Consider the following 11,084-nt stretch of genomic DNA (forward strand, 5'->3'; position numbering starts at 1 on the left):
TTTAGAAAAAAGCAAAGCTAAAAGAAAAGGAAAAGAAAAAAAGAAAAAAGAAAAAATGAGGGGCTTCTTTATCTGTTCATGACCCCATGTTTTTAGACCTTGTTTTCAGTTCAAGTAAAAGATTTTTCTGAAGAGAGAGAGAGAGAGAGAGAGAGAGAGAGAGAGAGAGAGAGAGAGAGAAGAAGAAGAATCATCCCAAAAGCAGAAAGAACTGCATCATCATAATCGTAAAGATACAACTATCTGCATAATATGATCAAAATAAAGTTCATGTTAGACCTTGGGAAGGTTCCAACGGCGGGCAAACTGTCCCTCTCATGGGACAAAATGGCAACTGATGTTTGAAAAAAAATCAAACTGATAGGACAATCCTAGCTGCCTAACATTTTCCCACTGAATGTGATTTTTTTTTTTTTTTTGAAATATAACTTATATTAAGAAAGAAAAAAGAGAGAACAGACAAAACAAGGGGCACTGCTGAGATAGCAGAAAAAGCAGAAAACAAAAGCTAAGCCTCAAGGAAGGCTAGATCGACATCAATCCATCCATATGGGAAACCCATTCCACGATCATACACTTAACTTTTATTTAACTGAATGTGATCCAATGCCATTTTATTTAATTGCCCGTTTTAAGGCCATTAATCTGATGAATAGGAATAACCAACCTGTATTCATACAACTGCCCACTGCATGCAACTAGAACCCACATATACAAATCACTTCTGTATATTGTATCTCATGTAAACGTTTTGAAATGAACAGACCAATACCTTTCTTAAGCATTGAATGTGGGGTCCATCTATCTCAGACAAAGTATCAAGATCTGAGCATTCCACTTTCTTTCTTTCTTTCTTTTTTTGGAAAAAAGGGCTTTCCCCTGTATCTTTGTTAATTAGCAAAAAGAGATATACAAAGACTGGACATTCAGGAGGGCTCCACAATTACATCGGGCCTCACCTATCGTATAGCCAAGATGGGCAGCAGGAAAAGGAAGAAAGGACAAACAAAAAAAAAAAAAAAGAGAGAAGAGAAAATTGGATAGACAAAATGGGCGCTTCTTGAGGATGAGAAGAGGGAGAGAGGGAATCATGTACGATGAGAGGTTGAACCTAGCTGTGAAGCACTCCAAGCTCCCAACCCACTCCCTGAGATCGAATCTCTCAACCCACTCCCTGCCTTGCGCTGGAGCTCCTGATAAAGCCCATACCGGTGCAATCTAGCACAAGGGAGCCTCTAATGTGTCTCGGGAGATCAGCTTTGGAGCGATAAAGGGAGTCAGCCTGTTTATCGCTACCTAACTTTGCTAGAGCATCCGCGACAGAGTTACCTTCACGGAGGGTGTGGGAAAAAAGCAGGTTAAGTGGCCGAATCATACATCTGAGCATTCCACTAGAACCTGTATGCAACATGAAAATTAAAGCATTTGAGCAAGTATTCAAAAAAAGCTAAGGTAAGCTAACAACATTTGAGCAATGCAAAGAACTCAAGCTGCAGCACCATTCCACATCTAAAATCCTTTAAAATCCATGTATCGGAAAATTGATTTCTTCTCGTATAAGTGAAGATCTGATGTAGTGAGAAAAATTGAAAAATCATATAGTAGACTAGGGAAATAAAATTTCAAACAAAATTCACAATGAATCATTAAATACAAAGAAGCAGAAAATTCAGAATTTCAATCAAACTAGCAGGTCAGGACAGTATGCAACCTATTACTATGAAATCTAAAAATTTTGAGTAAGAAATGATAACAGAACAGAACCTTTCTGTAAATATTCACAATGAGCATATGTTTTTATAATTTTTAGTTGGAACTTGGAATGATAATCTAATGGTACATATCATGTGCCATGTACTCATGTTGCATTGTGCACACTCTTTCTCTATTTTCAAGCAACTGCTAATTTTCTTCTTGAAAGTGCTTTAAATTTGTCTGAATTGGAAATCTTTCCATCTCTTCTGTTCTGTTTGTTTTATTCTCTTCGCTTCCATTTCTAATGAGTTTTCTCACTGCCTTTACTGAAAGATATGATTGTGGGACGATTCTCATATATTATATGATTATTTTTATTTTTATTTTCTGTGCTCTTGACTCTCTTCTCAATATCTTCCAAAGAATCTTATTATTATTCAGTAAAATCTAGAAAATCTGGCTGTAATGCTGTGTGCATTATAATGACTGACTTTTTTTAATCAGGCAAATTCTAGTGATGTGAAGGAATTCAGAATGAAGCTTGAGGAGCGGAGACACATCTTCATGCAAGAAAATGTAAGAGCACATGATGAAAACATAGCCCACATACAGCTAAAAGTAACTGGGTGATTGGAGTGACAGATTGATTTTAAAAGTTTAAATTAACCTATGAGAGGCAAGCATAATCTATCATGTGGCTGAAAATGAAGAGAACACAGACCAGAAAGACATTATGCTTGAGAGTGAGTTTCAGGTGTAAGTTGCATACAAGTGAAGTCACTTCTTTTGCTCAAGATTTCAAATGCACTAAAAAAGTTGTGAGTGACTTACAGCTTGTAACTCACTTACAGGTGAAATTTTCTGTCCAAACACCACCTTTAAGTGGGGTTGCTTGTAAACCCTTGACAACTAATAAAACTTCCAGGCATCCAAATGACCCCTAAATGCACCAGAAAATTGAAAAATCATATGATCCTTGGTCTAAGCATGTAGTGTCCTCAGATAGATGGCTAAGAAAGAACTTGAGTGGCAATCTAAATTCAACAAAAAATGCCAAATTTGGATTGGTGGGTCTTCCCAATCTTTCTATATTTGGGGCATGGTCCATCCACTGTGCGTCCCATCATAGCAACGGTCTCAAAGACTAAACCACAGGCCCCACTTGTTCAAATTCAAGGCTTATACAGTAAGTATCCCTAGGCCAAGGATCAAATTCAAGGAGAAAATTAGATAGAGGAGATAATTACCACAATCAATGCGGTCCAACCATGAAAAAACCCATGTTGTCTGATGGCTTCTCCATCTGGAGACTTAGACATACTTGCCAATAAGCACGGGCTTCCAACTATAGACATTTCCACATTCATGAAGCATGAGCTGTGTTTCTTCACCTGCACCAAAAGGAAACAATATAGAAAGGATAGAAGAAAATGGAGGAATGAAAAGGAGTCTAACTTGAGAAGCCCATTGACAGGCTTCCAACTATAGACATTTCCACAGTCATTAAGCATGAGCTGTGTTTCTTTACCTGCACCAAAAGGATACAATATAGAAAGGATAGAAGAAAATGGAGAAAATGGAGGAAGGTAAAGGAGTCTAACATAAGAAGCCCACTGACAGAGAGAAGAAGCCAGACTAGAGAGCACAGAAGCAACTAAAATAGGAATGATTCCATGAAAGAGAACTTGATCTGGGTTAGTGCCACTAGAATCCCTGCCAAAACCTTCTCCAAAGCTTAGAAGTATGGCTGCAATTATTAGTAAGAATAGGGCCCCCATTTGTTTAACTGATTGCTTCTACCTACAGATTGCACCCAGAAAAAATATAGTAAAGTGACTGTTAGAGAACCTGGTAATTCTCTGAAATTACCTGCACACGCATAGCCATTAAAATGGCCTAGCATCAGCCTAGCCAGCAGAAATGCTCAACTCAGAAAATATAAGAAAAGCTTTCTCCTGCCTTTAGAACCAATAGGAAATGATTGAAAAGTTAGACATAAGATAGTGATTTACTATCTGGAATAGGCCTAGGAAAATAACCAATGATTAATAACCACTGCATTCAAAGAGTAAGTGGAGAGAAAAAAACAATCTACAATACATCTGGTAGTATAAACTATAAAGTGAGTCAGGAGTCAACAAAAAACATTGAAACATCTAAAATACTCTTACATGTATGAAGACCAACGGACCATGTCTATGGTTCTTATACTGTTTCCCCTCAGCTAGAAGTTGTAAACCGAGAGGAGCTGAAAGCTTTTCTGTATTTGAGACAACCCAAAGGGGTTGAATATATAGATATCACAATCATTTATACAAGGAAAATAATAAAATCAGAATCTTCTACCTATGGAAATGAACTATACAAGGTATACTAGCTATACAAGGTATGTGAGCCTGTCTAACATCCCCCCTCAAACTAATGTTGGTCATCGACAAGTAATAGTTTGCCAACTAGAAATGAGTGACGTGCAGAAGTGAGGGACTTGGTGAGAATATTGGCGATCTGATAATGAGATGTAACATGTGGAAGAGAAATGAGCCCAGACTAAAATTTCTCGCGGATAAAGTGACAGTCAACTTCAATATGCTTCGTCCGTTCATGAAAAACCAGGTTATAGGCAATCTGAGTGGCACTTAGATAATCAACATGGAGTGGAGTAGGATTCGGCAGAGGAATGCCCAAGTCGGAAAGAAGTCCATGTAACCAGACAAGCTTACTACATGCAGCGGACATAGCCCAATACTCGGCTTCTGTGCTTAATTTGGAAACAGTGGCCTGCTTCTAACACTTCCAAGAGATGAGAGAAGTGCCGAGAAAAACACAGTAGCCAGTGGTAGATCTTCGTGTGAGAGCGCAACTGGTCCAATCAGCATCCGAATAAGCACGAAGGTCCAGAGTCACCATGGAGGAGAAGAACAATGATCGATCTAGAGTTCCACGTAGGTACCATAGGATGCGCAACACTGCAGTCATATGAAGAGTCCGAGGAGCAGAAACAAACTGACTGACGACTTGGACAGCGTAGGCAATATTAGGGCGAGTCAAAGTTAAGTAAACCAGACTCTCAACTAAACAGCGGTATAAGTCGGGCTGTGCAAGTAGATCACCATCGTTACGGCCATATTGAACATTAAGTTTTAAAGGAGTCTGAACTGTCTTCTGATCCGTCAATGATGCCAAGGCGAGAAGATCCTTGGTATATTTACGCTGGCTGACCAGGATCCCGCGTTTAGAATGTGAAATTTCGAGCCCAAGAAAGTATGTGAGATGGCCGATGTCTTTCATCTTGAAGAAGGATTGCAGAACTTCCTTAAAGTCGAGATGCCAGTAGCATCCTACCAATCAGAAGTAGGTCATCAACATAGACGAGAACAATGACAATTCTGCGAGCAGTAGTGCGTAAAAATAAGGATGGGTCATGACTACTTTGAGTATAAAGCCAGCACCTATAACAACATCGCGAAAGCGTTGGAACCATGCCCGAGGTGCCTGTTTGAGGCCATACAGGGCTTTCTTTAGGCGACATACCTCATTGTCAGGGATTAAAGAGCTAGGAGGAGGTTTCAAATATACTGTTTCTTGGAGGTCTCCATGAAGAAAAGCATTTTTCACATCCATCCGAGCAAGTGGCCAAGAGCGAACGGAAGATATTGCCAGAAGAGTACGAACAGTTTTCATCTTGGCCACGGGAGCGAGTGTCTCATCATAATCAATTTCGTATTCCTGTTTGTATCCCTGAGCGACAAGTCGAGCCTTGTATCGATCCAATGATCCATCAGACTTGAGCTTGACAAAATAAATCCATTTGCTACCAATTAGCTGTTGGTCAGTGGGTCGAGTGACAATGTCCCACGTATGATTATCATCTAATGCCTCAAGTTTTTCTGCCATAGCCTTCTTCTAACAATCATGAGTGGCTGCCTGAGAATATGAAGTAGGAATAGAAACAGTATCCAGAGTAACATTCATGGTAGACATAGAGCATATCAAGCGATCAAGCGCTCGATGTACATGATCGGAACGACGTATCGAGGTAGGTTCAGGATCTGTAATAGGTACAGTAGGTTCGGGTTGAGTAATAGGTGGTGGAGCTGTACGTGGTCGACGCGAGTAAACCTGTAACGGACTAGGGAGAGTACTCGAGGCAAAAGGAATATCAGGAAAGGTGGTTAGACCTGGAGATTTTGGGGCGTGCAGAGGAGGAAGAGATGAATGAAAGCAATATGTTCAAGAAAAACAACATGTTGTGAAACTTGAACACGACGAGAAACCAGATCATAACATCGAAAACCATTCTGAGTTTCTCCAAATCTCAAGTACATACATTTAACCGATTTTGGAGATAGTTTCTTACGCTCACGTGAAGCTAGATGAACATAACAAACACAACCAAAAAGTAAATCCAGGTGGAACCCGAAATTGAGTCTCCACCATAGAGTGAAATATCTTGAATTGTTCAAAAACCTATAACTTCAAGTGTAGAAAGTAAATCCAGGTGTAACGTGTGAAATCATCAATGAATATAACATAACAACGTAACCCAAAGAGAGATATAATTGGTCAAGGACCCCAGACATCTGTATGCATTAATTCAAACATAGAAGATGATTTTGTAATACTCAGAGGAAAAAGAATACACTTACTTTTTAAAAGACAACAAGATGAACAAGAATAATCCAAATCTTTTTTATAAGAGAAACGTTCCCTAACATGCCAGAAGAAAATAACTGAATTAACCGATCGGAATGTGGATGACCTAAGTGAAAGTGCCATAGTTTCTACAATTTATTTGCTGAACAAATATTTGATGAAGATGGAGAAAAGAAACAACGAGTCGGAGTGACAGATGGATCAAAGTCCAGCACGTACAGACGACCATGCCGCCTACCCATCCCAAGTACCTTCCCCGTTGCCAGATCTTACGCAAAACAACAGTTGAGAAGAAATATGACTAAGCAGTTATTGGATGTAAGTTGACCAACTGAAATTAAATTGGAGGAGAGGTTAGGGACATGAAACACATCATGAAGGGTGAACTGGTGATGAGCAGAAGGAGAGAAAGTCAATGATCCAATGGACTGAATAGGCAGTCTAGTGCCATCCATAATAGAAATAGCTTAATTTTCGGTGTAGGGACGAATGTCACGAAGATGGGATACAGCACCAGTCATATGATTGGAAGCACCCGAATCGAAAAACCATGTAGAAGATGGGGATATACCTGACATACTGGCCGTAGAAAGGGCCTGAACGATTTGTTGAAGCATCGCAGGAGTCAAAAGTGATGAAAGACGTTGAGCAGAAACAGTAGATGCAGAATCACTAACACATGGCTTGGAAGAAATAGTGCAGCAGTAGCAAAAAGAGCATGACCACCACATCCATAGCCAAAAGAAAATGCATAGGCACGTGTACGGCAGTCTTGAATACCATGACCGGTCCGTCAACAATAAGTGCACCATTCTTTGCACTGAGCGACAACATGACCCACCTTATTGCAACTGCAACAAGTCAAAGGAGTGGAACCACGTGTTGGTGTAGTGGTGGACACAGCAAGCACCATATCAGATGATCCCGAAGTTGAGGAAGGAAGAGAGAGAACTTTCAATCGTTGTTCCTCAGCCAATAAATCATTAATAATTGAATTCAAGGAAGGAGTAGGGCTACGGTTCAAGAGAGCAGCCCGACAATGCTCAAATTCCAGATGTAGCTTCATAAGAAATTGTTGAACTTGCGCACTCTCGCGCATAGATTGGAATATCTTAAAGTCATGAGGAAATGTGGGATCCATCATAGCCATCTCTTTCCAAATTGTGACAATTTTGGAGTAAAATGATTGAATACTGGCGTCACCCTGAGTAAGGTTAATGAGATCATGTTCTAGGCAGTATAGGCTCTGGATCTGGTGGAATAAAAAATAGATATGAAACAGTAACAGATTTGGAACAGAGGCCGGATGAGCAAATCTGGAACAGAGGCCGGACGAGTAGATCTGGAATAGCAACAGATCTGGAACAGAGATCAGAGAGCAGAAGAGTGCTGAATGAGCAGAAGGGCCGGACGAGCAGTTGGGCTGGACGACGCAGGGGCACTGGACGAGCAGATGGGTGGTCGGACGATGCAACAGGGGTGGCCGGACGACGCAGGGGCGGTTGGACGAGCAGGGACGGTGGCCGGACACAGGGATGGTCGGATCGGACAGGTGGTGCCGGTTTCAGATCAGTGAAACTCTGATAACATGTAAAGCGAGAGGAACTAAAAGCTTTTCTGTATTTGAGACAACCCAAAGGGGTTGAATATATAGATATTACAGTCATCTACACAAGGAAAATAATAAAATCAGAATTTTCTACCTATGGAAACGAACTATACAAGGTATACTAGCTATACAAGGTATGTGAGTCTGTCTAACAGAAGCAAGGTTCTCAAAACTCGGTTCAGTGTGCAATTCAACAACGAATTAAACCAACCAGGCAGACAGTGACTCATCAAAGCAAGGTTCTTAAAACTCGGTTTCAGTGTGCAATTCAACAACGAATTAAACCAACAGGGCAGATAGTGACTCATCAAAGCATACATGTTTATGGTCAAAAGTCCAAAAAGAAAGAAAGAAAGAAAGAAAGAACTGATGGCTAGGATTATTCGGTGGGGCTTGTGGGGCTCCCCCTCTATCGCTTCTCTGCAACACAAGATCCACATACAAATAGGCAAATGTACTAAAGAATTAAAGAATTTTTTTTTTTTTAAAAAAAGTCCATGAACAAAGACCCAGATGCATACAAAAGAAACACAATTCTTAATCATGTTTCCATTTCCATCTTTAATGAAAGTGAGATCTCATGCATTACCTTGTAGAAATTGACAGCAATGAAGTTGGGCCATCGTTTTCCTGCTGCTTCATGACATGTACCAGTCATGCTAGTAAGTGGAGCTAAGTTGTCCTTACAAGTTGTCGCTAAATTAGGATTGTCAGGGAAATAGTTCTCTAAAACAAGGGGTCTTGTTGTTGTGTTCATGGGAGATGATTCCGCACGATCAGGATAAGAACTCGCCTTCATCCCACTATCACCATCTACAGTTTCAGCCCAATCACCAAAACCAATAAAAAGAGAATCAATGATAGCTTCACATGTTTATACTCCTATGCATCAGAAATTCAAATTGGACAATGCTTCCTATTTTGATGTATTTTATATCAATTTCATTTTATCTCCAAAAGCAAATTGATTCAAGGAGAAAACATAGAAATTTTATATTTTTACTGAATTTCATTAACAGTGCAGACCTCCTCATGAGGCCACATTTGCTAACCTGTGGAAAGCATTAGAGCATGCATCAAGCGGTCCATGCTAATAAATAGCCAGGCCTGAAAATCACGCCAGTTCACTCGTCAGGTGGAACACAAATTTAAAAAAGAACAATGAACATTTTAAAAGAATTACCAGAAGTCCACATTCAACTAAAGCACGTGGCCTGCCCAATGAATGTACAACAAGCCTGATTCTTATGCCACATCATCTACTCGGCAGGGCCCATGTTATGCACGGCTCTAATATCAGGGATGGATGCATGTGGGCTTAGCAAGGCATGTACTAAATTTCTACAAAAAAATAAAAATAAAAATCATCCGTCTATCTATAATAGTTCCAGTGCAAGATCTGCATGGGATATACATTTATGAAAGGAGAGAAAATAGGGCTTACATTGGTTTTCTACAACATATCTCTACTCATAGGCAATGCCTTCAGAAGCCTCCTTGGCTGATTCTGAGGTGAATACCAACAAACGCTGGTTCTTACTAATCATATCATCGAAGATGGGCCAATCCTGCCCATTTTTAGGCATCCCTGATACCAGAAACCAAAATTTCCTAAGGCCGGCGGCATTGAATACCTAAGTTAGGCCTTGAGGTGATGTGACATAATCTTCTATGAAGATTGTAACGATCTCTAAAGGGTTGGCATCAAGGAACACTTGAATTTCTTTCAGCACATTAATAGCAGGTTGTTGTTAATCAGATAGGTTAATCAGAATTCAATCATTTCATTAGATTTATATAAAAAGGAATCAGCTGCGACTTACGAATGCTATCAAGTTGTAGCATTGGCCTCCAAAGGAGTGGCACAACCAAATGTCATTGTTGAAGTCATACATGTCAGGCATCACCCCTCCAACATCCTTCTGCAATGATTCAGAGTATAAATAGTAGCAATAAAAAAAATAACCATATCTTTTTTCCGTTCACTTTTTTCTTTTTCCAAAAATAATTATATATTTGTTAAGATGGACCATCTTGTTCATGAACATTATACAGTAGCGAGCATTTAAATCATATCTTCTATCTAAGAAGACCCACCTACACATACATACAAGTATTTCTATGTTGCGTGTATGTGATTTTCTGTTAGTAGAGTTTGCTTACGGGTTTATTATGGATTCCTAGCTGAGCCCAGGTGATGACTTCCAAGAGCTCTTCTAAGGTTCCATACCCACTTGAAATAGGAAAGGAAATAAGAAAACCTAAAGGCTTTAGGAATCTGATTAAATGGGTTATTGAGAGAAGAAGAATAGAACCTAGTAATGCGATGAAAGCGTCAGAATGGCGGGACATCTCTGCCCTCCTTTGATGCATGCTGGCCACTGGTTTCACCCTCTCCTTCTGTTTCTCCTATAATCTGCCATTAAAGAACGTCTTTCAGCAGCATAAGAAAATGAGAATAGATGAAAGAAGCAAGAGAAGAAAGGCATATCTACTTACTTCTTTGCAAATGAGAATCTTCAGTATGCTCCTACAAAGAAAAGCCATCAAAGAAAAGGTCGAAAAATGTTCATTAATCCAATGAAAAACAAAGCCCATATCAAAAATCATTCCTTTCTTTTATGATTGTGTTGGTTTTTCTCACCCTAAAACATGTCCTCCTCCTTTATGAAACGAGTGAGAAAACTCTGTTTCAACGTTAAGAAAAGAGTGACAAACTTAGCTCCTTTCTTTCAACCAACATTTATGAAAAATTTTGTTTTCTTCATCAAGGAAACAATGATAAAGGTTGATGAAAAGAGTGACAAACTTAGCTCCTTTCTTTCAACCAACATTTATGAAAAATTTTGTTTTCTTCATCAAGGAAACAATGATAAAGGTTGATGAAAAGAGTAGCAAAACCTTGAGGAGAAAATAAAGAGATGATGGAATGATTAATGCCCCAGTCGCGATTATAGGATTCAAATGTCTAAAAAGCAAGACATGCACACATGCCAATATGTTAGCATTAATATTATAAAAACTTATGTATCAAAAAAACATATTATAAAAACCTTTAAAAAAAAAAACTAACAAGCTTTTATTCTCTTCACAATTTGTTGAGAGAAACCAAGAAGACAAATAGTTT

The 11,084-nt window shown here is 39.3% G+C and overlaps 1 protein-coding gene and 1 pseudogene across 1 annotated transcript; both read right to left on the minus strand.

Moving 5' to 3' along the window:
* Positions 1 to 1,371: 1,371 nt before the first annotated feature.
* Positions 1,372 to 3,473, minus strand: LOC131224470 (UDP-N-acetylglucosamine transporter ROCK1-like). Its single transcript, XM_058219885.1, has 4 exons — positions 3,314 to 3,473; positions 3,168 to 3,223; positions 2,943 to 3,086; positions 1,372 to 1,398 (listed from the first exon to the last, which is right to left on the minus strand). The coding sequence occupies exons 1-4, from the start codon at positions 3,471 to 3,473 to the stop codon at positions 1,372 to 1,374; spliced, it is 387 nt and encodes a 128-aa protein (XP_058075868.1).
* A 4,098-nt stretch (positions 3,474 to 7,571) lies between these two features.
* On the minus strand, positions 7,572 to 9,861 carry LOC131224486 (PI-PLC X domain-containing protein At5g67130-like; annotated as a pseudogene).
* Positions 9,862 to 11,084: the final 1,223 nt, after the last annotated feature.

The sequence above is a fragment of the Magnolia sinica genome, chromosome 2, assembly GCF_029962835.1.
Source record: "Magnolia sinica isolate HGM2019 chromosome 2, MsV1, whole genome shotgun sequence".
NCBI lineage: Eukaryota > Viridiplantae > Streptophyta > Magnoliopsida > Magnoliales > Magnoliaceae > Magnolia > Magnolia sinica.

Coding starts and splice junctions, on each gene's coding strand:
- LOC131224470 (XM_058219885.1), bottom strand. CDS start 3,473: ATGGGGGCCCTATTCTTACTAATAATTGCAGCCATACTTCTAAGCTTT. Junction 3,087..3,167: donor ATGTCTATAGTTGGAAGCCT/GTCAATGGGCTT, acceptor CTTTTGGTGCAG/GTGAAGAAACACAGCTCATG. Junction 1,399..2,942: donor GTTGGACCGCATTGATTGTG/GTAATTATCTCC, acceptor TGTTGCATACAG/GTTCTAGTGGAATGCTCAGA.